The sequence below is a fragment of the Podarcis liolepis genome (assembly GCF_965112155.1).
Source record: "Podarcis liolepis genome assembly, chromosome: 8".
Lineage (NCBI taxonomy): Eukaryota > Metazoa > Chordata > Lepidosauria > Squamata > Lacertidae > Podarcis > Podarcis liolepis.
The window spans coordinates 64562002-64587944 of record NC_139560.1 but is presented as its reverse complement, the minus strand read 5'-3'; the positions used below and the strand labels follow the sequence as shown (position 1 = coordinate 64587944).

At 43.2% G+C, this 25943-nt stretch overlaps 1 protein-coding gene across 3 annotated transcripts in view; it reads left to right on the top strand.

The window, feature by feature from the left end:
* FARS2 (phenylalanyl-tRNA synthetase 2, mitochondrial) overlaps nucleotides 1-25943 on the top strand; it is a 190797-nt gene that overhangs the window by 105445 nt on the left and 59409 nt on the right. For all 3 annotated transcript variants that reach the window (XM_083519489.1, XM_083519487.1, XM_083519488.1), the window contains one exon: nucleotides 9909-10069. In XM_083519489.1, the coding sequence (XP_083375615.1) occupies nucleotides 9909-10069 (161 nt within the window). The remainder of the gene's footprint in view (nucleotides 1-9908; nucleotides 10070-25943) is intronic.

Below are 25943 nucleotides of genomic sequence, written 5' to 3'. Positions count from 1 at the left end.
AGGTCCCAGAATTCTCTTCTGGGAAGGAAGGTTCTGGGGCAAATTCACAGGGATTCCTCAGCAGACAAATCAGTATGGAAGGGGTTAGTTGGAAGCAGGAAGTTTGCAAACCACTTCCTTTGATAAAGAAGTGTCATGCGTAGTTGTTCTCTTGTCTGGGGAGATGGTTGGTATGACTTGAAAACTCTAGTGCAATTTTGTCTCTTCAATAGGGCCAAGAAGCTAATGACTTTGGAAATGACGCAGTGTGCTAACTGAAAGAAGGCAGTTCGACCTGACTGTATGGGAAAACCCTAAGCAGGAGGGGGGAAAGTTGTTTTCAAAAAAAAGGGACGCATGTGTAAAGGATATCTAGGACTAGCTTCTTGGAACAAACTTTGTACAAGTGAGCACAGAGACGTTTTAGAGCAGGCATTCCCAGACTCGGCCCTCCAGATGTTTTGGGACTACAACTCCCATCATCCCTAGCTAACAGGACCAGTGGTCAGAGATGATGGGAATTGTAGTCCCAAAACACCTGGCAGGCTGATTTTGGGGATGCCTGTTTTAGAGGAACTAAAGTGTTGGAAGTGCAACTCCTCTCCCCAATTAAAACCCACAGTCTCTGTGGAATTGTCTCAGATAAAACATGCATTGAACATAGAACACAGGTTGCCTTATTCCAAGTCACCCCATTGGTCCATCAACCTCATTGTTGTCTACACAGATTGGGAGTGGCTCCCCAGTGTTTCAAATTGGGAGATTCATAGCGGGGATTGAACCTGGAAAGCTATGGCCCATCCTGAAATCATTCTCTCTCAGCCTCAAGCACTTCACAAGACTGTAGTGAGCTACCTAGAAGAAGGAATATATACAAATGTTGTGAATAACGGTTTGACATTTGAGGTGCTAGACTCTCTAATATTCCAATATGAAACGCATCCGAGTAGAAACTTTTGCACTTGGTAATGGATCGCGAACTTCCAAGTGTGACCCTAAGAACAATGAGCATAAAGAACAATGTGCTTTTTGATTCGTAACGCAGTGCTTCATTGTAGTATAATTGCATTTTTTCAATTAAAAGCTTATTACTCTGCCATCATGGTAAAATAGGATATTAACACTGAAAGTGAATGTCACAGGTGCCATTGGAAGTTCTTTCAATCCCTCTTAATAGCTTTTCAAAACTCTGGCTTAATGTTTTGCAGTGGGTAAGTGTGTAGTTTCAGAAATTATATCTTCTATGAGTTTTGCTGAAACTACCTTAGAAAACCTTTTATGATTTTCTAAAGTTATTTTGAGGCCCGACTGCTTTACTCCTCTACATGCAAAACTTTTCACACATCAACAATCCTGAAATTTTTGTATATAGCCTTCCTTGTCTTATTCTCTGGCAAAGCAACATTTCCCGCGTGCTGGCCATTTTAAAATGGCGGCTGGCTTCAACTACAACTGGTGGTAGCGAAAAGTCAAGTTTTCCAGTCATGTTTTTATAATGTTGCACTATTTTAGTGTTGTTAGCCGCCCTGAGCCCGGCTTCGGCTGGGGAGGGCGGGATATAAATAAATTTTATTATTATTATTATTATTATTATTATTATTATTATTATTATTATGAGGGAAGCATTAGAACCTGGGGAGCTGCCTTACACTGCCTAGCAGTGGCTCTGTGGGGTTTCAGGCAGAAATCCCTCTTGGCACTACCTGCAGGATGTGGGGGCTGAATCTGTGACTTTCTGCATACAGTAGGACACATGGGCACCCTATTAACGCCCACCCCCTGTTTGCCTTATTTACTCAGCTCTAACACGGACACATTTTTATTGCTTCCCTCAACCCACCCCTGGATTTCTTTTTGATTTTGCAAACTACTTGCAATACTATCTGGTGTTTCAGGGCTTCAGTTTAGATAGCTGGACAGCAGCTTCCTGCAGTGCCTGGGGTTCTTTTCAGTCCAGTCACTGTCTATTTGCCAGTGGTGAACACCCTTCTCCGGAGCTGTTCATGAACTGATGCATAGAATCAGTGCACAGAATCGGAATTGTGGAGTTGGAAGGGACCACGAGGATCAGTATACCTGAAGGAGCGTCTCCACCCCCATCGTTCAGCCCGGACACAGAGGTCCAGCGCCGAGGGCCTTCTGGGGGTTCCCTCACAGAAAGAAGCAAAGCTACTGGGAACCAGGCAGAGGGCCTTCTTGGTAGTGCCCCCCCCCCGGGAACGCCCTCCCATCAGATGTCAAAGATAAACAACTACCTGACATTTGGAAGACATCTGAAGGCAGCCCTGTTCAGGGAAGTTTTTAATGTGTGACATTTTAATGTATTTTTAATCTTTGTTGGAAGCCGCCCATAGTGGCTGGGGTACAAATGGACGGGGTACAAATAACTACTTCTTCTTCTTCTTCTTCTTCTTCTTCTTCTTCTTCTTCTTCTTCTTCTTCTTCTTCTTCTTCTCCTCATCATCATCATCATCTGGTCCAACCCCTTGCAATGCAGGAATCTTTCACTCAAAGTGGGGTTCGAACCCACGACCCTGAGATCATAAGTCTAACGCTCTGCTGACTGAGCTGTAGGGGGTTGGCAAATTAACAGGGTCTTCCTTCACTTTCCAAGGTGCTGTGCTGAACTTAAAAAGCTGCTCCCGTCATAGTTCCCTATAAAGACCGAGGAAAGAGGAAGTGGCAAAAGAGAGGTGCTCCACCTCTCTCCAAAGTCGTGCTCAAAATGAAGCAAGACTCATTCCCCTCCCAGTCATCTGGCATATGGGGATGATGCAGGCAGGTGGGGTGGGGGTTCATGCAACCAGATAATGGTTATCTAATAATGCACCAAACCAACATGTGTGCACCCCTTCCCAGTGCCACACAGGCCAAGCCCCATTTAGCTCGTAGGATATGGCAGTGTCAACATCTAGGTTGCTCTAGTTGTTGTCCAAAAGCCGCTGACTTTTGGCTCTTTGAGGTTCTGCAGTGTTTTTACTCTCAGCTCTTGATGTGAAAGGAAGCTGTTTCAGTCACCTTGAGGCATTGCTATGCATGCAAGAAGATATCTGTTTTCATTTCAAGCAACTGAACATCTCTATCTCTCCCACTCCTCGTGCTCTCTCTCTTTCTCTCTCTCACACACACAAATTCTTGTTCTTTGAAGATCAAATAATCAGTTTAAAGGCTAAATGGGTGGACCTGAAGCAGCAGCAGCCCTACCTACATCCACTGATAGATTACTTTTTTAGTTTTCAGTACTAACAGTAGCTGTATTAACCAGATGTAGCTGCACAAAATCTATGTGTGTGCATGCCCTGCCAGTATATTGGGGAAGAAGATGAACATTCTTGCTTGCCAGTTGAAGCAGTTTAGGAGCCAGGTCTTTCCATATGTACACATAGAAACATGTGCAGTCTACAGCCCTGAATATGCAAGGTTTAAAATGATGTGGAGAACCTTCACGAGTTAGGGGAGACTCCCTGCTTTGGAAGAACATCCTCCATCTGTGGCAAGAGGCCTCATTAGGGAAAGTGCGCCTCAGTTTAAGAACAGTTTCGGTTTAAGAACGGAGTTCCAGAACGGATTAAGTTCGTAAACTGAGGTACCACTGTACTATGTTCCAGTTTGGGAGGAAATGGCTCAGCTTGCTTCTGAGTTTGAGCTGGGAGCTTGCCCATGACTGGGCTAAATAATCTCCTGGTCTGATCCTGCAAGGCAGTCCTTACGCCCAAGTTGTGTAAGCTCAAGGTAGAGCACATGGCTGACTTGGACAAAAGATATAATGTCTGAACTGGTGTTTAGTTACTGCAGTTCTAGAATGTAACTTAACGTAACACAAAGCAAATGGGGGGAGTCATACTCTATGGTGACTTTGTGTGACAGCGGCAGACATTTAATTGCATTTTCTCTCATTTATCTGGCTGTCTTTCATCTGGAGAACAATTTCTGATCCAAGGTGAAAGAGAACATGATGGTTTGAGCACACCTCTAGGGCTAACTCGAATGAGAGCTGGCTTGGTCTCCAGGGACATAAGCCACAAATTTCATTTTGCTCCCTTGTGTAACCTTCACCTCAACTGTTTCCTAAATGAACATGAAAATAGATGAGGCTGGATCAGGAATGCTTGAGACACAAAGGAATGATAGAGCAGTCCACCAGCTAAATATACTATGGACAGCCTAAGGGTATCTTCAAACGTGAAACTTAAATAAGTTTGTGTTTTAATCAGTCTGTAATGTAAAGGTGAAACCTACATTGGTTAAAAGCTACATTTCATCCCCCCCCCAATTCCAAATTTTCTCTGCTGTTTACAACATTCATGTTGTGGCATTAACACACACAAAAGAGACTTAGATGCATTTCTTGGTGTTACATGTGAAAATATTATGAGAACTGTACGGATGCCCTGTTTGTCCTACTTGACCACTGCTGATATTCTTACCTTCTCCTGCTTTGACTAATCCTTTTCATAACTCTTTCCTACTATCAGTTATTTCAGGAAATTGTTTTATCAATTATGTGCCCCATCTAGCTTGAGGTGGGGAACCTGTGGCCTTGAAGATGTTGTTGGGCTAAAACTCACACCCCTAATTATTAGCCATGCTGCCCGGGACTGATGGAAGTTGGAGCCCAACATCATCTGAAGGACCACAGGCTTCCCACTCAAGGCTTCTAGCTTAGTGTTTCCCAAACTTGGGTCTCCAGCTGTTTCTGGAGACTCCCATCATCCCTAGCTAGCAAGACCAGTGGTCAGGGATGATGGGAGTTGTAGTCCAAAAACAGCTGGAGGCCCAAGTTTGGGAAACTGGTCTAGCTGGAACTATCTACTCACTGGCAACATCTCTCCAGGGTCTGAGGCAGTGTGGTCTGCCCTAGTCCTGTTTTGAGATGCTGGGGACTCAACTATTGTGTTCAAAGCTTGTGCTTCCCCAGTGAGCTACAGCTCATCCCTCAACGATCCCCAGGTCAAGTTATTTCCTGCTGATCGCCAAAGAATTGATGCTTTTGAATTATGGTGCTGGAGGAGACTCTTGAGAGTCCCATGGACTGCAAGAAGATCAAACCTATCCATTCTGAAGGAAATCAGCCCTGGGTGCTCACTGGAAGGACAGATCCTGAAGCTGAGGCTCTAATACTTTGGCTACCTCATGAGAAGAGAAGACTCCCTGGAAAAGACCCTGATGTGGGGAAAGATTGAGGACACAAGGAGAAGGGGACGACAGAGGACGAGATGGCTCTAATACTTTGGCTACCTCATGAGAAGAGAAGACTCCCTGGAAAAGACCCTGATGTGGGGAAAGATTGAGGACACAAGGAGAAGTGGACAACAGAGGACGAGATGGTTGGACAGTGTTCTCAAAGCTACTAACATGAGTTTGACCAAACTGCGGGAGGCAGTGGAAGACAGGAGTGCCTGGTGTGCTTTGGTCCATGGGGTCATGAAGAGTCAGACATGACAACAACAACATGTGGAAGAACTATGTGCCATGGCATCATCCTGTTCTGTTCTCCTGTGTCTTTTCAATGCCTTTGACTAGCAGGATTTCCCCGAAGCTATTTTTTTTGCTGCATTGTCATAAAAGAACATTTATATAACACTCCCAGCCCCCATAATACGGATTTGGATTGCTATGCACAAACAATGCCATAACCCTTCATGGTTAATCTGGTACCATCAATGACTTGAGGTTTATGAAAAGAAAGGTGCTCTGGTTGGTTGACCAGTTCAAAGTTCTACATAGTTTTAGTAACAGCCTAATACCAATGAAAGGTATTTTGCTTTTAGGGGGCACAATTTTTTTTTAAGTGAGTCTAGGTTGTTATTCAGGTAGTGAATACTGCCTGATGAACTATGTTGAAAGGTCAAAAGTAAAGACATGTCAGGGAAGAAGGGAAGAATGATAAATTGTTGGCAGCACTCTGATCTGCATTTGGAACATGGCCAGTAGGCTAAATATTATATTTAAAGAGGTCAACTTTTATTCTCATGTCTTCTGATGAATGCCTTTGAATTTTCAGTATAAGATTATTATTTGTCAGAATACATTGATTCTACCTGTATTTGCTACCTGGCTTCTTCTTAACAGCTGGCGTCATTCTGCAGTCACAGAAAAGGTTGAAACAACAGGCCCATTCCAACACTCAGGCTGATGTGATGGTCATGTGCAGGGTAGAGTGAGTCCAGGCATTGGGGGAGGTGAATCATGGTCACTGTAACGCAATATCACACAGGCACAAAATTGATCTGACTAATATCTGTGATCTTAACATCACTGTTTGTAGGTATGCTTCTGTTTTCAAATGCCTGGGTCCACATGAGTTCATTTGTGTGGTGGCAGCCAAGCAGACCCATGAGCTGAGGTTATTAAACATCAACTGTTTTCTAACAATAAATGTATTTGCTTATTTTGAGGCCTACCTTGATGACTCAAGCTTGAAGCTCGTAACTATTCTTTGGGTGGACACCGAGCACCAGATGAATTTGGCTGCTGTGTTTGAAGTAATCAACCTTGTAGTTCTTTAAGCAGATGCTGTTCAGCAAATGGAGAGCTATCGTATTTTAGCTCTACCCCCTACTGGACCAGACGTGTCCAGCCAAATAAAAAGGAAGGATTTACTGCTATTGGTCAGTCACAGGTGCTTTTACAGACTGTTACAAGTTTTTTTGTGATTCATAACTCACCGTTGAACACTCTTCTTCTGTCTTCCCTCTAACTGAGTCTAGCTAAGGCCTTGGAATATTTGACTAATTTACTCTTAACAAGCTTCATTAAGCATATCAGCGCCTCTTGCCGCACGCTGTAAGGTTGCATCTAGAAACCAGCTACCTCCAGCAGTCAGAGTCCTTTTGCAGGCTAGACAGCCAGCAAGGCAAGCATCAGCTGTGCCCATCACCAAGCTGACTGCTGCTAGTCTAATTGTACTACAGGGATCAATGAGTGAGACAGATTGGGAATCACACAAAACCAACAATGGCTGGGAAGATGCTTATCTGAAACCTTGGAGAGCTGCTGCCAATCACTGTAGACCAGAGTAGGCAACTTGGCTCCCTCTTGGTGTTCTGGACTGTCGTTCTCATCATTCCTGGCCATTGGCCATGCTGACAGGTGCTGATGAGAGTTGTAGTCTGGAGCACAGGGGAGGGGGGCAACCAGAATGCTTTCCTCTGGTATTGGCTGTCGGTATTCATCCTGATGGAACACAGGTGGTGCTGTATGGGTTAAACCACAGAGCCTAGGGCTTGCCGATCAGACGGTCGGATGTTCGAATCCCTGTGACGGGGTGAGCTCCCGTTGCTTGGTCCCAGCTCCTGCCAACCTAGCAGTTTGAAAGCACGTCAAAGTGCAAGTAGATAAATAGGTATCACTCTGGCGGGAAGGTAAACGGCGTTTCCGTGCGCTGCTCTGGTTCGCCAGAAGTGGCTTAGTCATGCTGGCCACATGACCCGGAAGCTGTACGCCGGCTCCCTCGGCCAATAAAGCGAGATGAGCGCCGCAACCCCAGAGTCATTCAGGACTGGACCTAATGGTCAGGGGTCCCTTTACCTTTACCTTTATTCATCCTGATGGATTTCCTATAGTCTTTTACAAAGACTAGTAGTAGTGAAGACAAGTTGTATACAGGGAAATATGGAAGACAGTGTATGGTTATGATTGCCACCCCATCTCTGAAATGCATGGATTAAATTCTTCGTTATTCTCTCCCCCGCCCCCCTTTAAAAAGAAAGGTCTCTGGAATTTTTGACAATAGCGAAACAGCATTCCAGTAATTTAAAATGTTGGTATTTCACACCATTTCACTTATTAACAAATGTGATTGATGCTCAAAGTGGGCTTGTAGTGATGAGTGGAGATCGAATGTCAACACATACCGTTGTGCTTTTCTTTTGAGATTTGCTGACAAGCCTCATACTAGATAGGAAAGGAGCAATTAAGAGCTGCCTGCCAAGTTTGTTTTTGCTTGGCTTTTTTTTTTTTTTTTTGGTCTTTCAATTATATTTTGGATAATGATAGACGAGATGCAACTTGATGATAAGGGTGAGTCTTAAAAGGCACAGTGGTCCCTTTAGCGTTTCACATAATTTCTAGTAGGAAATAAGATTGCATTAATTGCCATTACACTGTAATTATAGAATTATGGGAGTCTGGCATTTCATTTGTCATCCATTTCTTTAAACGGCGGTGATGATACTTATCTCTGTAGTTAATCTAGGTGCACAACATCACTGCCAACAATGATAATTATTTGCAAAGTTGCTTTTTTTTGCTTGAGTTATCTGGAGCTACTTGCTTACTAACCTGGTAGTAGTAATAGTGCTAATCTAGAAGTGTTTTCCATTGTCTGGATTTTGTGGGTTGATCTATGCGGGCTGATCCATGTGGACAACCTTTCTTCACAGCCACGCAGCACACAGGGAATATCAGCTGTTTTAAGGAACAAGCAATGCAACAGATGTCCCAAAAAGAAAAAGGCATCTGACCACATGTGGGGGGAAAACAGCCTGATTGCCAAAGCAAGCAATTGGCAATATTGAAAGAATGGCTAGCCAAAACTCAAATAGGCCGTCATTTCTTCCAGATATTTCCCAGGTGGGCTGGGGGGGACGGAACGGAACTGGAATTCCACCTGTTATGTTTCCCTCCTACCTAGAGCAGAGTGACTTGCAGTGCGTTGGTCAGCCAAGAGAAACAGGGTCCTCTGCTTTTCAAATTTGCCAGGCAGGATTTCATGCAGTCTTTTATCTGCATCTGCTAATTGGCTAATGTGGCGTTTGCCCACTCATTATGGAGATGTCATACTGGGGGGGGGGGGAGAGAGAAAGGGTTAATAGACTGACCAATAAGAAAGCCCAGGGGCGGAGCCTAACTGTGTTTAAGGCACAACATGGGTTTTGGCAGTTATTTCGGTTGGTTTCTTGTGGGTGGGAGGCATAGGAGTCAGAGACAGAGGAGAGACAGAGAGAGTGAATTGGATTACAAGTGTTTCAAAGTATTTAGAACTTGTTTGCGTTCACAATAAACTGGAATCTTTGTTAATGTGCTACAACCTGACTGGGTCTGAATATATTACCTGAGAAACCTGGTTAGTGGCAGTGGAAGAGATAAGCCGTGGTGCAGGGTCAATAGTCCTGGAATGACCAGAGGCTCTGTGCGAACGCTACAGGTGCCACTTTGGAAACAACGTGTTCAGTGGAAGGTTGCTTTGTGATCTGGAAATGTCACCCGTATTCTGACAGGCTTCCAACCTTGACCTTCAACCTGTACCTGTACCTTGCTTTGGGATTTTGTTTGTGGTTTTGACTGGTTCTTTCCATATGGAGAACAATAGGTGCACTAACTGCACTATGTTTGGTTCATTAGTTTCCTCTGCAGATTTTGCGCTCTTCATTGCGAGGTACTGGAGCTGGTGGAAGTTATAGTTTAGCAACATCCATAGCGCTTCATGTTAGCTACTCCTGATCTATACAGTGGTACCTCTGGTTGCAAACGGGATCTGTTCCAGAGGCCTGTTCACAACCTGAGAAGAACACAACCCACGTGTGCAGGTCGCAATTCACCACTTCTGCACATGTGCATGACATCATTTTGCGCATTTGCTCATGTGCAAGCGGTGAAACCCGGAAGTAATCCTTTCCGGTACTTCTGGGTCGCCGCAGGACGCAACCTGAAAATGCTCAACCTGAAGCAAACGTAACATGAGATATGACTGTATTTCCTTTTTTGGGGGATGAGGCATAAAATTAGCAGGCATGGCTGATTCTTTAAAAAGTTACCTCATATGAACTATTTTTGGTGGGGGTTTTCTAATGAAACACAGCTTTTCATTTATGTATTTAATATGCATTTATTTAATAGATTTTTATCCCACCTTTTAGAATACCAATCTTACTATTGCCTTTATTCTCCCATTAAGGCCGTGTGTGTTTTTCTTTGTGTAATTGCAGCTGGCGCAGAGAACAAAATCGGCTGGGCGTTTGGCCTGGGGTTGGAGAGGCTGGCCATGATCCTGTATGGGATCCCTGACATCCGACTTTTCTGGAGCAAAGACGAGCGTTTCCTGAAACAGTTCCACGTGCCTCACATTAACCAAAGAATACAATTCCAGGTAAGATTGAAACGTTGGAACGATGTTTAAGGAAAGTGAGAGCTTGCAGAGAGCAATGCCTGGAAGTTCTGCTTCCCTTTGTTTACAGCAGCGTTGTGATACTCTCATCCATTTCAATGGCGGCCTATTTATGGCATTTCTAGCCCACTTCCCCCCCCCCCCGCAAGGAGCTCAAGGTGGCACACATAGTTCCCCTTCTCCTCATTTAGTCCTCACAACAACCCCGTGAGGTTAGGCTGAGAAGAGAGACAGTGACTGGCCCAGGGTCACCCAGCGAGCTTCCTGGCTGAGTGGAGATTTGAACCCTGGTCTCCCAGGTCCTAGTCCAACACTCTAACCACCACACTACACCATAGCTGTCAACCTTTTCCCTTTTCTTGGGAGGAATCCTATTCGGAATAAGGGAATTTCCCTTTAAAAAAGGGAAACGTTGACAGCTATGCACCACACTGGCTCTCTATGTAGGCATCTGCATGAAGAAAGAGGCAAGTTGCTCATTCTTAATGCAAAGGCAGCTTATATCCTATTTCTTGACGCACACTTCATTTGATGAATATTTTTAAGGTTAACTTTTGAATCAGTAGCATTTGCAAGCAGTCTGTATGTGCAAATTCATCTCACTTTTCTGTAGGTGGTGGCAAAACACACACACACACACACACACGTCTTTAATTTTATTGATTTCACCTAATCAATATTAACTGAAAATGGCACAGAGGTTTCACCGCCACATGCTGTGTGCACTGATTTCCAAAAATGGTTAGGCTACCAAGACGTCTCAGGCTTGTTGATTTGCATAAGACATGTGGGAAAGAGCTTGCGATTCCAAAAGGAATCTGCCCGTCTAGTTCTGCTTAAACAGCTTTGAGAAGAATTTGCAAGTGGGAGGCCTGGGAGAAAAGCTGGAAGAGTAAACAAATCTGGACAAATACAAGTATCACAGATTTATGCGATGATGCTCCAGCACTCGGTTTTTGTGGAAAGTCTAGGGAGTTCCACAGCATGGTGCAATATGTTTCCTAATCGCAACGTTGGGAGTTGCTTGGCTGACATGGCTGGAGCCAGCACACAGCAAAGGTGGGCAACTGCCCAAAGCTCATGGATATGTGCAGAACTCACTGAGCCAAGCCCCAGATCCAGTGTGGATTAATAATGGCAGAATGTCACAGGCTTGGGGGTGGGGTGCCTTGCCTTGCCTTGACCAGGGCTAACAACCAACTGCAGTCTTTGGCTCCAAAGGCTGGAGCACATCTGAAACTAGGCTCACAATACATCATCGCTGCATGCTAAGAGCTGGGAAGGAAGAGAAGGGTGAACCACCAAAGAGATGCAAAATCGTCTGAGAGTGGCCCTGAAGCTAATCCCCAGGTGGCAAGAGCATGTTATCTGCACTCATGAGGTCCAAAGGGGTAGCAGGGAACATAGCAATGATTTGACACAACGCTATTTCAGATGGAAAGGAACTGCAGTAATATAATAATCCCTTCGAGGTTCAAAACTAGTGCAATATTGAAGGGGGACCAGGTGGCAAGACGGCATCCGAATGAGTAGATAGCATCCTTTCCTCCCATCTGAGACACCACTTCTGCAGCCTTGCCACCACCATCACTGCCCCTGATAGTCAACATTTCTGTTCAGCCCAGGTGTGCTGTAATGCAGGGATGAGGAACCTCTGGCCCCACAGACCATTCTTGGCCCACCATGAGGTTGAACATGGGCCTGTGAGGCCACTTTCCCCAAACCACACCAACCTGCCCATTGGCTGACGTCACTGGGGAATGTCAGCTTGAGCAGGGCAGGGATTCCTCCTGCTGCATGCTGTTTTGCTAGCACATTCTCAGCGGGGAGCTCACTGGCGAAGTAGACCTCTGCAGCAAGCAGGATGAAACCCTTGCTCATCAGCTGCACAGCAGAGTGCCCAGCCCTCCTCGGTTCTGCTTTGCTAGTTTGTTCCCTATGAGAAACGTTGGCAAAGAAGACCTTTCGCCCTACCCATGTGGACCCACTATGATGGGTGGACCACCCACCTGCCAATCACTAGACACCATCATGACATCAGATGATTTATAAGTGGGTGGGGCTGGCCATCTGTCAAAGTTGGCCCATGAGGTTGTGGGAAGACGAAGATCCACCAATGCTAGAAAATGTTGCAATTCCACTCAAAAGCATTTCTCTCTCTAATACATACGCAGGATTAAGGAATCATTCGTGAAGTTCCTTGCTTTGGGTGGGCTGTGGGCTGCATGCTTTCACTGTGATGTTGTCATGTCCCAACGCAGGAGAATTTGCCACGACAAATTTAAAGATTGGGATGTCGCTGTGTCCATGTTGTACAATGCAATGATACATGAGGCCACTGAGAAATCAAAATCTTGTTTGGGTATATTCGGAACCCCCAAAATACGCCAAATTGGTGGGGGTGAGGAATTGCTTCCTCATCTGTACTGTTCGTTTCAGGACAAACAACTATGTGTGTACAAACTAGCCATTTCAGCTCATTCAACATCAATATGAAGTTGGGATAGACCTGATGATGCTTTTACTAGCTCTTTCCCTCTGTGTAATTTACGTTTGCGATCTGAGTTTATGATTAGCATTTTTCCACAATAAAAAAAAAAGTAAGTAGCTTCCATGGGTTCCGCATTCTTTGAAATTTTTCATCTTTATAGGGTAATGATGCCTAAATAGTTATTCATTCATTATGTTTACTTTTTAATAGCACATCTATTAAAAGCAGCCATGCAGCCATTAGTAAGCAAATTGAACTTGGATGCCTAAAATAATGAGGTTCAGCCTGTGATTTGATTTATTGGCTCATTAGCTTGATTGTAATTGAGGATATGTGTGAAGTGCGTATATCTGGGTTTGCAGATACTTGTGAGAGTATCTAGGCATGTACCAAAGAATCCCGAGCCTTATACGTTGGAAGTAAGATATATTATTGTAGAACTGAGTTATTTGGCTGCAGTTTCTGTCCGTAGGATTCAACTCAGTGAAAATGTATTCCGCACGTGTGCCACTTGGTTCTATAAAGTCGTGAGAACACTTCAGGCAACCTAAAGTACATTTAAGCACACATTCTAAACTGGGGGTAAAAGGCAGTCAGCACCAGTCATATTTATACGGTGGCATCCAATTGACCTCCTCTACCGTGGGTTTCTGTGAGTGAACTTAGTTTTGTAAATACACCTCGCAAACTGTCTGATTGTCACTCAGGACCAAATCCATGAAGTTAAATGCACATTCTTTCTTCATGGGACTGTTGTCTTGTGGAAAAGCTGGTTGGGGGAAACTTTGAAAACTGCTTTGGCATGGAATGATGGTTTGTGGTATGGACATTCCTCGAATCATTCAAAAGATTGGTTTTCTACTCCAAGATCACTGAAAAGTCAATTTGTAGACAGTATAGAATGGCCTTGTGGTCGAACACTCCTTGATATAGCTGCTGTAAGCAATTTTTATTTTATTGGCTGGTATTAAAGCATTAAATGATAAACCACTTTTGGTTCTCCTTATGTGTAACAGAGTACAAACAAGTCGCTGACTCTGCCCTTTTACCCCCAGTTTGATGCTTATTGCAACAGATTGTGTACAGTAAGATATGGTTGTTCAAGATTGTTGTTTCAATAGGTTTTATGGCTATAAAGAATCATTTTTTAAAAATTTAATTCAGCCTCTTTTATTCCTCAAATCATTTCATTTGATAATGATTTGGGAACAAGCAACTCTGAGCCCACTGAATAGAGTGGAATTAAATCCATCAAGTAAATATGAGAAAATGATACATATGAATTTGCTAGCTCCTTGGGGTTGCTGCTACAAGCCCCTTTCTTTTCAAATGCTATTTCCCCCTTCCTTTATTATCAATGATAGAACTTGAATGCACAAAAAGGGGCTTTTAGGTCTTGCAATTTCCCATAATTAAGATTTCCATGTGTGAACGCGGACGCGTGCACACATTCTCCACACAAAACATCAGTGCAAAATGCTAGCCGCAGAGCCAGTGTCTTGGACAGCAAATGACCCAGTTCTAAGGCCCTGTGCAGATGGCATGCTCACTGAGAAATGAGTCCTCTCATATATCCAAATACATCCCTGCCCACGAGCATCACTGCCATCCATCCATCCACCCATCCCTCCAAAGGTCTTCTGCACCCCTAAAAGATGCATGGAGGAAAAGGCTATAGATGTCTACTAGATACAATGGCTATGCTCAACTGCAGGCATAGGCAAAGTCAGCCCTCCAGCTGTTTTGGGACTACAACTCCCATCATCCCTGACCACCGGTCCTGTTAGCTAGGGATGATGGGAGTTGTAGTCCCAAAACATCTGGAGGGCTGACTTTGCCTGTACCTGCTTTACTGCCACTTGCTCTACATCCACTTCCTCCTAGATTCCCGTGGAGTCCTGCTCTCACAGATGCAACTCCAAACAAGCTTCCTGGATAACAAACTGTGACATGTCATTACTACAGAGTACATGGCCAAGGAACCATTTGAAAGAGGCATTTCATGAGTAGCTAACACTGGCTGTACTTGCATGTCATGGTAAATCACAGTTAGTGGTTTACTGTGAATGTTTAGACAGCTTTCTCTTCACTCCTCACATGAATAGAAACTATGAACCATGGTCCCTGGCTTAGCAGTATATCCAAACTGAAGGCTGTGGTTTGTTTCACACTCCTAACAAAACATGATTTGAAGCCAAGGTTTGTTCTTGGCTTACCAAATATGGTTTCTTTGACTGAAACAAATTATAGTCCTTGGTTTGGACATAGTGCTAAGCCTGATATTGTAGTTTGTTGCTGATACTTAGGGGCAGGGGCAGGGGAGTGAAGCAAGAGCATTCTCTCAAGTCTCAGTAAACCATGGTTTATCATGACCTGGGCATGTCAGATATCAAAATCACTCCTTTGTCAGTATTACACTATTGTCAGGTATTACAGCAGGGTTTCTAATTGTTTGTTTTGAAACAATAATTCATTATTAGCACAAAATAGTTATTTTTAAATGCCCTTCAGAAGCATTTTTAAAAGATTCAGGAGCAATTTAAAATGCCGTTTAGCAAGCATTTGAAAATAAAAGACAGCGCTGAAATTGAAAGGCTTAGCAAACAATCAAAATCACAATGCAGCAGTCCAGCAAACATCCAGATCGTGACTCAGAGTCCAGTTCTGTTCAGAGTTAGGTGTTGACTCCAGGAAAATCGCATAACACAAAGATTTCAGTCCTGATTTTGATGAAATTGCATTTATACTGGTTTGCTCGTAAGAATTCCATTCACTATTCTTTCTGGGAAAATAAAACCCCTAGATGTTCTTTAATAGAGAGCATATCATGTAATATTAGCAGACGTCCCAACTGTTCGTAAGAAATACACGACTTAATAATGATTGACCAGATGCTATCAGGAATGAAAAGCCTTCCTTTAAAAATGCAGCCATAATCTAAATGAATCCTACGTTTGCAACAGGGAACTGAAGCATTGCAATAAGCATCGTGCGAGCGCAAACAGGGCCATTTGCTGCCCTGCAGCCTCAGCTGCTCTCCATTGCACAAGCTGTCATCCTCCATGGCCAGTCGACTCTATGCATAGAGGGTAGAAATGAAGCATAGTAAGGGAAGGAAAAGGGACGCAGGTGGCGCTGTGGGTTAAACCACAGAGCCTAGGGCTTGCCGATCAAAAGGTCGGCGGTTCAAATCCCCGCTACGGGCTGAGCTCCCATTGCTCGGTCCCTGCTCCTGCCAACCTAGCAGTTCGAAAGCATGTCAAAGTACAAGTAGATAAATAGGTACCGCTCCGGCGGGAAGGTAAACGGTGTTTCCGTGAGCTCTGGTTTCAATCACAGTGTCCTGTTGTGCCAGAAGCGGTTTAGTCTTGCTGGCCACATGACCTGGAAAGCTGTCTGTGGACAAACACCGGCTCCCTCGGCCTGAAAGTGAGATGAGCGCTGCAACCCCATAGTCACCTTTGACTGGACTTAACCGCCCAGGGGTCCTTTTCCTTTTGGGATGCGGGTGGCGCATTGGGCTAAACCACAGAGCCTAGGACTTGCTGATCAAAAGGTCAGCAGTTCGAATCCCTGCGATGGAGTGAGCTCCCGTTGCTCGGTCCCTGCTCCTGCCAACCTAGCAGTTCGAAAGCATGTCAAAGTGCAAGTAGATAAATAGGGACCGCTCCGGCGGGAAGGTAAACGGCGTTTCTGTGCGCTGCTCTGGTTCGCCAGAAGCGGCTTAGTCATGCAGGCCACATGACCCGGAAGCTCTATGCCGGCTCCCTCGGCCAATAAAGCGAGATGAGCGCCGCAACCCCAGAGTCGGTCACAACTGGACCTAATGGTCAGGGGTCCCTTTACCGTTACCTTTAAGGGAAGGAAGCGAGACACTGGACTGGCAGCACACCTTAGCCAAGAATAAAGGCGGCACCTAAGTTTCCTGGGTATCATTAAGCATCAGATGCAGATAAACATCGTAGAAGCAGTTCCTCCTTCTTCGTAGAGGTCCACTGCCCTATGATGGGTCAGGGCCAACTGCAGCCAGTTGCAGCAGCCCCATCAGGGCCTCCCCTTCTGATTATAGGGGAGTTACTTCATTCTAAGGACTTGGTTGAGTCAATATTAAGCCTAGGTGTCAGTCACCCAAAAGTTCTAAAGAAATTGCACCAGATTGCATCATCCCTTCTATCCTAGATGAACTTCATTAGGTTGTGTCCCTTGGAATAGCTAGCGTTACGAGATAAAAGGAAAATATCCATTTCTGATTATTTCTCTACATCCGTATCTTTGTGCACCCCCCCAGCCCAATATCTTGGGTGGAAGCTGCCATCACAGATTCCCAAGTATGTTTATAACTGAAGCAGGAAGGTTTATGCTTTAACTTTTAAGGTACACTGTGCTGTCCTGCTCTGGCCAGGCACATATTTAAAGGTGTCTTGCTGAACATAAATCTACTTTATGTAACTCTGATTGTACCAAGTTTCATTTCACAGTTAACTTGTTTCTCTCCATTGTGTTTTATAAGACCATTGTGGTTGCTGCTCATAGCAGAACAGATGGTAGAGTACAGGAAAAGCCCAAATGTTGTAAGTAGCTAAAAACCCATCTTGTATTTCTACATTTTAAATAAAAGGGTTCTTCATTTCTTTGCCCAGATGTACCAGCCAATGGACACATGTTGAAAGCTGTTTGTATCTTATGTGACCAAGACCTTCATTTATTTCTGAGAAACCCCAATATACTCTCACATAAATCATTTATTACCATCTGTTATTAATTATTAGCTTTCCTCCTGCTTATAATGAAATCCCCCCATTGCCCCCATTGCCCATATGCTATTTCCTGTCTTCTTTTAGTCAATGCTAAGTCCAGCTACATTACAGGCTAGAAATCAGTGATCCCCCCCACAATTTCACTGCCACAATTTATATATTTTTTGGGTGTTAGCTTCTGCAATAAGGCAGGATATAAACCTTGGTTTTAATATTAAAAAAAATGTCATGATCACATCTCTAAGGTATTTTTTATTCCTTTTCCTTTTGAGAATGTGTGCTAGGGTTTTCCATATTTTAGTGGAGAAATAACCCAGGTCTGAAATTCCAGGAAGAAAGAGTGCATATGATTAGGAAATGTAGAAAGCTTGTTATCAGAACAGCAGGAGACAAAAGAAAAATCAAGTGTATCAAAGTTCAGGTCCAATTCACATAGAGACAATATATTAGTGCTGTGTCAATGTTCTCTAAATTTGATATGTGCTTTGAAAGGAGCACAATTGATGCAGGCTGACAGATACTGAAAAATACTCAACATGCCAAATGTTCACACGGCTGTGCTGCCCCTATTGTTCCCCTGGCTGTTGCTTCATCGTGGTGTTGTTTTCCTTCTACTCTCCCTGCCCATTACCCCATTTGCCCTCACTGCCCTTCAATTTGTTTGGAACTTTTTTTTTTTACCCAAAAAGCAGAGTCTGTACATTCTAATAGAATGTCCATCCATTTGGTTTCAAGTGATAATCTTATCTCTGGATTCAAAATAAATATAGACACATTCAATTCCAGTGGCATAATTCTGTGGCATGGGTAATATTTTAATTCTTTATTCTCAAAGACAAAACCAAATCCAACTGCGGTTAAGTCCTAATGCTTCCTTAAGTAGTACCTAAGGAAAGCAGGCCCATTTCAAAAAGTAAATGTTCCACAGTGCAGAATGCACTCTAAATTTTTATCCACTCAAGAGTTTTGCCTCTGAGACTTCTTTCAGCAAACAGCTCATAAATGAATACATATAAAAAATCCTTGACTACATAAAGCGTAGTCTTTATTATTATTCCGAAAGGTAACGTATAATGGTTGCATTGAATGCTTAAGTAATCCATAGAGCAATTTCTGTTGCTGAGATATATTTGCATATATAAAGGTCCTTCTAGATTAGCATCTCCATAAAAGCTCCCAATATTCTGTCACGCTTCACAGTGACCAAGAAAAATGGCACCTAGGATTGTGCAGATAACATTAATACTTAAGGACTGGTGTCAATGGGTCAGGTACCAGGTACTCCAGTTGTGTCTTCAGATACGCCACTGTGGTTTCTCCCACTTAAGTGAATCACTTTTAACAGTTTTGGACAACATTTGCAAGGAGGGGAGGGCAAAACCTCCCTCTCTGTTCCAAACACAACCCGCACTCACTTATAAGGAATGGGGAGAGGAGAAATGTATTTCTGGGTACACAGCACACATAAATACACTACCCTCCCTCACAAAAAGAAGAAGAAAAATTCCCTCAGTATGCGAGATCATCCTCTGCGTATATTGCTTTTAACATCAGGCAGTTTTCTAGTTGCAGTTTTCCTTTTCCTTTTTAAAAGTCAGTCTTAAGTACATGTTTTCTCATAAGTGAGCTCCATTAAGTCCAGTGTCCTCCCGTCCTGACCCTGGTAAATGTAAATAAATCCTGATAATGGATTTATTGAAGGAATATTTTGAGTACTTTACTCACCACAGTAGTAGGCTAAGGTGATGCACTAGATAGTTTTGTTTTGCTTCTAGATCACAAGCCAGAACTGACTTAAGCCCTGTGTCCAACCAGGATTCTTTTGTTGGTTCCCTTCCTTAGCTGACTGGTTAAAATCTGCCACCAGATGTACCAGTACTTGGAATTCAGAAGGGAAGTGTGCAAATGGCAGTTAAAACTCCCCTTCAACTTTGCTATTGGATGCAAAAAAGACCCAAAAAACACAACTCCAAATGTGATACACTTTTAATTCACTTGTTTGTTAAGCTTTGGAAATGCAATCAGTTATTATTTGAGGGTGTGTGAAGTCCAGTGTAATGAAGCCTAGGTCTATGGTCAGTACGAATTTACAGCCTTATGCATATTGTAGACGCTTGCTTTTTTATTAAATGATGCTGGTGCAGTTTCCAAATGCAACCCCTGACCCTCAGCCATTCTGTGAGGCCTGCCAAGCCCTGGGGAGCTCTGCTCGTCTGTCCACACTGCCTAGCTCATGGGTAGGCAAACTAAGGCCCGGGGGCCGGATCCAGCGCAATCACCTTCTCAATCCGGCCCGCAGACGGTCCGGGAATCAGTGTGTTTTTACATGAGTAGAGTGTGTCCTTTTATTTAAAATGCACCTCTAGGTTATTTGTGAGGCCTGCCTGGTGTTTTTACATGAGTGGAACGTGTGCTTTTATTTAAAATGCATCTCTGGGTTATTTGCGGGGCATAGGAGTTCGTTCATTCCCCCCCCCCCAAAAAAAATATAGTTCACCCCCACACAAGGTCTGAGGGACAGTGGAAAAGTTTGCTGGCCCCTGGACTAGCTGATCTATCATGAGCTGGGTGGCATGGGGACAGCAATGGATTGCAGATGGGAAGAGCAAGTGGGAGAGGCTTCAACAACCCCACTCTGTGCTCCCAGTTCAACCAAGTTCACTGTCTCCATGCTGTCATACAACTAACGTGGTTGACTTTTACCAGGTTGCATCACCTTGCTGTAAGATCATATGAGGCCACCGTGTGGCAAAGGGCACACATATTCTAGGAAGCCAAAGGGATGTGGATATTATGGGAATCCCAATTAGCAAGTCACAGCCATCACTTGTGAGCTTAGGCCAGTTGCTGAACAGAGCATTTGAAACCTTTCGGAATGACCTCTTAGGGAGCATAATTTGATGATGCCAAATACTGGCTTAAAGAAGGCTGGGCGTATCTTACCCACCAACCCCGAAGGCTAATTTTCACTATAGCTATAGCAATGTCCAGTGCAGTGAAGAAGCATCTGGTGATGGTGGTGGTGAAATCTGCTAAACCACATTTAGAAGTTGCCTTGGTGACTTCTCAAACTATTACTGCAGCTCTGTCACTGGTCCAGAGAAGATTTTACAGGTGCCCTGTGCATTCCTGGGTTCATTTTGTTTATTTCCTCCATAATTTTTGCATATTAAGATGTATGCAGGATCACGAGTCACGTTTTCCTAGATTGCGAGGCCTTAGCAAGCAGGAGAGGAAATCTATTTAGCTATATATGACTAGTGGGACTTTTCTGCTCAAATTGAATGATGACAGAGATTTGCCTTTGTTTTACACTGTGCTGTAAATTTTAAACAGCAATATTTGTGCTGGCAATTGCTCAGGAGGTGTGTATTTTGCATCTGGCATGAATTTTGATGTCCTAATAGTTTCCTCCTAGGAAGCTATTTAATTAGAAAAAGGTAGAAATTGGTGTAATAAAAGCACAAAGGAGTGCCTTAACCCTAGGAGAACGCTGGGGACACGAGTTGAATTAACAGATCAGTCTTAGCTGCTGGGACGCGGGTGGCTCTGTGGGTAAAACCTCAGTGCCTAGGACTTGCCGATCGCATGGTCGGTGGTTCGAATCCCCACAGCGGGGTGAGCTCCCGTCGTTCGGTCCCAGCTCCTGCCCACCTAGCAGTTCGAAATCACCCTTAAGTGCAAGTAGATAAATAGGTACCGCTTTATAGCGGGAAGGTAAACAGCGTTCCGTGTGCTGCTCTGGTGCCGGTTCGCCAGAGCAGCTTCGTCACGCTGGCCACGTGACCCGGAAGTGTCTGCGGACAGCGCTGGCTCCCAGCTTCTAGACTGAGATGAGCGCACAACCCTAGAGTCTGTCAAGACTGGCTCGTACGGGCAGGGGTATCTTTACCTTTACTTAGCTGCTATGTTATGTGCAGAAGTGGCTTTCCTGGTTTTGGTACGTTGTAGGACGATTGCCCCAACTGCAAAAGAGAGAACAAACATGTGTCACCTTTGCACACACTTTGTGTCACAGTGGTACAGTGGTACCACGGGTTACATATGCTTCAGGTTACATACGCTTCAGGTTACAGACTCCGCTAACCCAGAAATAGTGCTTCACGTTAGGAACTTTGCTTCAGGATAAGAACAGAAATTGTGCTCTGGCGGAGCGGCGGCAGCAGGAGGCCCCATTAGCTAAAGTGGTGCTTCAGGTTAAGAACAGTTTGAGGTTAAGAATGGACCTCCAGAGCGAATTAAGTACTTAACCCGAGGTACCACTGTAATGGTAAAGGACCACTGGATGGTTAAGTCCAGTCAAAGGCGACTATGGGGTTGCGGCGCTCATCTCACTTTCTGGCCGACGGAGCCGGCGTTTGTCCACAGACAGCTTTCCGGGTCATGTGGCCAGCATGACTAAACCACTTCTGGTGCAACAGGACACCGTGACGGAAACCAGAGCGCACGGAAACGCCGTTTACCTTCTTGCCACAGCTGTGCCTATTTATCTACTTGCACTGGCATGCTTTTGAACTGCTACGTTGGCCGGGGCTGGGACAGAGCAATGGGAGCTCACCCCGTCGTGGAGATTCGAACCGCCGACCTTCTGATTGGCAAGCCCAAGAGGCTCAGTGGTTTAGACCACAGCGCCACCCCCGTCCCTATTCAGGGCTATACCCAGGCATGGTAATGGGGGTGGTGGGTGGGATTAGAAGAGATTGGGATTTACAGCAAGCAAGGTTCTGATGCCGGTTCTAGGATAAATTCCAGATGACAGTGTTAAAAAGCAAGCAGTGTATCTGAAGAGCATTTGTTGTGATTATTTCTTATTTATTTATTTATTTATTATTTATACATACACTACAGCAGTGTCATCAGCTCAGGTCAAACAGCCACTCTTCTCTCTCTCTCTCTCTTGAGCATAAATGATTTGAGACTTTTATATACCCATCTAAGTGTTCATTCCAGCAATAGCAGACAAATTCAACTTCCCCAACTGAATTTCCTTTACCCGCTCCGCCTTCTCCTGCAAAAATCCCAACACACCAAGAGACTGGATAGCAACACTGAAATAATCCTTGAAGCAACAGGTCCAGTTGGCCATTCTTGGTTGGCTTTTTAGGTTCTTTCTCCCACCCTGTCCTTGCCCACCACTTCCTGTTTGGAATTATATTTCATTAGCTTTTAAAGTTTTGCTTTGCTTTAATTGTATTAAGGTTGTTGTTTTTTCGTCCAATTAATTTTTATTGGTTTTCCATTTTTTAAAACAAATTAACAGCAAATGAATTCAAATTTAACACAGTTTTTAAAACTGACTTTCCAAGATGCTTCTTTTCCCTGCCTCCTTTGCTGCTTACAGTAAATTAATTGTATTAAGTTTTTAACATGTTGTGAGCCGCCTTTAGGGCCACATAGGAATGAGGGAGGGAGCAAAAGTGGGGTTAAAAATGATTTTATAAATAACTCATCGAGGAAATTAAAACTGTGTGTGTACGCACATGGTTCATAAATCTCATATATGTAAACGTGAAATACATACCTTGGGGCGTACAATTGTGTACAGTAGAAAAAATATTTTTATTTTTATTTTTGCTATAAAAATACTGCCTCGATCATGCCAGTGCTTTATTGCATTGATAATATAAATCAACCAGTTCACATGAGCTTTGTGGCCATACATTATCTGTAGAACCTCTTTAACATGCAACAGTGGCATTGGTGTTAACGGGATAAGCATCTTTCATGGACACTGGCATTTCATCAAGAGCACCGGTGTGATGGCTTTATCGAGAGTTGAGTTTCGAAATTGCTATACAGGCGATGAATTTGTTTGACAAGTTTATTCATGTAACAAGTTGGATAATCATTTGTGATTCACAATTGGGATCGCTGTGGGGCTGTTAATTTAAAACTCTCACAGTATTCCTTATCAGATATTCATTAAAGTGTTTGCCTCATGTGCAGCCAGATCTGTATTAATCACTGTGCCGTAAATTTGCCCTTCTTACAGGTTTATTGCTTTATCAGGTATTCACTTAGGATTTCACTATTCTGTCATAAAGCATTTTCCAGGCGTAAAATACAATTTTCTTATTGAGATAATATATTGTATTAATCAGGACAGCACATCAGCTGCTGTGGGCGGAAAAACAACAACAAAGTAAGGAAATCTGTATACGCTTGATGCGCCTGAGGATAATTTGGCAGTGCATTTTAAGGGCAAAACTGCAGGTTGCACCAGCAGCCATGTCTTAATGTAATTTCTCATTTGGGCGGAAACATTTGCAGAAAATGTTTGCCAGTTTTGCCAGGGTAGTGATTGCTTCTAAATGGAAATCTCAAATCTTGCCCTCAAAAGAGGAGTAGATTTGCAAATCAAATGAATATTTAGAACTGGCAAAGTTAACCTCAATCATAAGATATCAGTCAAATAAAATTTTTAAAAAGGAATGGAAATGTTTCGAAGATTATATGTTAAATTATTGTTCTAAGAAAGATATGCTAATATGCCTAGAGTAAAAATGTAAAGTATATCTATGAATTGGAAAAGAGAAGAGATAAAAGAAATTTAAAGGATGATACATTTGGAGAATGCAGAGATAAAGGTGGAAATAGAGATTCAAAGAAGTCGAATTGTAGCGGAGGGAAGCTGTGGGTGGTGGGGGAGAGTATTATATGATGTAATATTAGTTTTCAATGTTTTTGGATTGTTTTCAATCTTTTTTATTCCTTTTTTTGTTGTTTTGTTTTTTCTGCATTATTTAAACAAAAAACAAATAAACATGCAAAGCCTATGGGAACAAAAAAGAAACAAAAAGAAAAAAAAATGTTTGCCAGTTTTAGCCTTCATGTATCTGCTGGATTTTCCCTGCCTTGCTGGAGAATAAAACAGTTTAAAAAACCAGAACAACAGGGTCTTGCATGGAAAAAATGGAGGGGTGGGGAAGATTCAGCACTCAACAGATTCTCTGTGTAAAATGAATTATGAGGGGAACGTGGTGACTAAGAATTCTGTGTTTCAGAGCTATTACACTGAAGCCCTGCTCAACTTCTGTGTTCCAAACCAAACACCACAGGCCAAACGTGATGAAATGTACAAGGTATAGGACTAGATCTATGGTTTAAGAATGCATGGAGAATAGCACTTGCAGATAAAATAACCCATGATGTAGCAGTATCGAAAGGAGGAAAGAAACAGATGCTTTCTATGCCAGTTGATGCCAATTTGTTACATATGTTAATGCATCCAAAATGGAGAATACTTTGTTGGCTGCATCAGTGTGGACCTTGACTTCCTAATTGCTTTCCCTTTGTCAAAGCTATGCTCATGTGTGTCCTTTCTCCTTTGGTTGCCAAAGACTCTGGTGATATAACATATAAGATCCCTGTTGAAGCAACTACAAAAATATATAGTAAGCAAACATAAGTGAAGATAAAAAAACAGAATCTGAATACTTACTAAGCTTCTAGCAACAGGAGAGGGGGCATGTTCACATTTTTTCTTTGTATGAAAGTTACCATGTTCATTTACTTATATTATTGCAAAATCAGTAAAGAATGTTTGGCAAAACCCCCTTCTGTGTTTTTACTCTTAAGCCTGGAGGAAAGTTGTTTTGTTTTCTTAGCTGCCTTTATTTGTTTTTATTGTTTTACAGTTGCTTGTTGTATAGTTGTTTGCTTTATGTTTTGCACCCTGTCCTTGTATCTATAGATGTAGGGAAGGTTATAGGTATTTTTAAATAAACAAACAAACATATATATATATGTGTGTGTGTGTGTGTGTGTGTGTGAGTGTGTGTGTGAATTGTGGTTTGTGGGGGGACCTGGCATGAAGAGAAAAGTGTCATGGGAGAAAGCTATGTGCACAGCCTGAGCTTTGCTTTCTGGTTCCACTGAAGCATTCCCTTTTCTGCTGTCAAAGAGACAAGCCTGGGTGCCATCTAAATGCAAGCTAGTCTCTTCAGCAGCAGATGGCCTCTCTAGTAGAATCAAGAGGCAAAGCTCTTTTTTTGTAACCTGGCCGAAGGGTGTGATCCTATGCCATTTCCAGTAATGACATTGAGAGCTCACATGCACACTTGCAAAAGAGTTCACACAAGAGAGTGCCTCTGTGTGCAGATATACTCTGTTTTTCAGAAAAGTTGTGTGGATGACTGATCTGCCCATTAAATTTTCATGTCTAGATGTTCATCTGTTTTTAATGCCGCCGGTGAACTCTGCATAATTTTCAGTGAGGTGATATACATTCTCTTCAGAGAGTGCTCGTAGATTTCCATTTTGGCACCTATCACACAAAGACCTTAAAATGCATATTAAACTTAAGAGACATTGAAACACACATTCGCACCCATGGCTGCCTGCCATGACCATAGCAAATATTTATGGAGGACTTTCTCTCAAACAGTACGTAAGGACACATGAGCTGACTTGAGTTGTGGCAGAGCTGGGTGAAAAAGTACCTGTGAGTAAAGAGCTATTTTTTATGTTTTTGTAGAAAATGCTCTGTAATGGTACTGGTCTGCTCATGTCCTTATATACTGTTTGAGAAATTTTCCACCATACAATTACCATAGAATGTGAAATCAATTAACGGTATTACACCACTGGAAAACTCACTTCAGTGCTG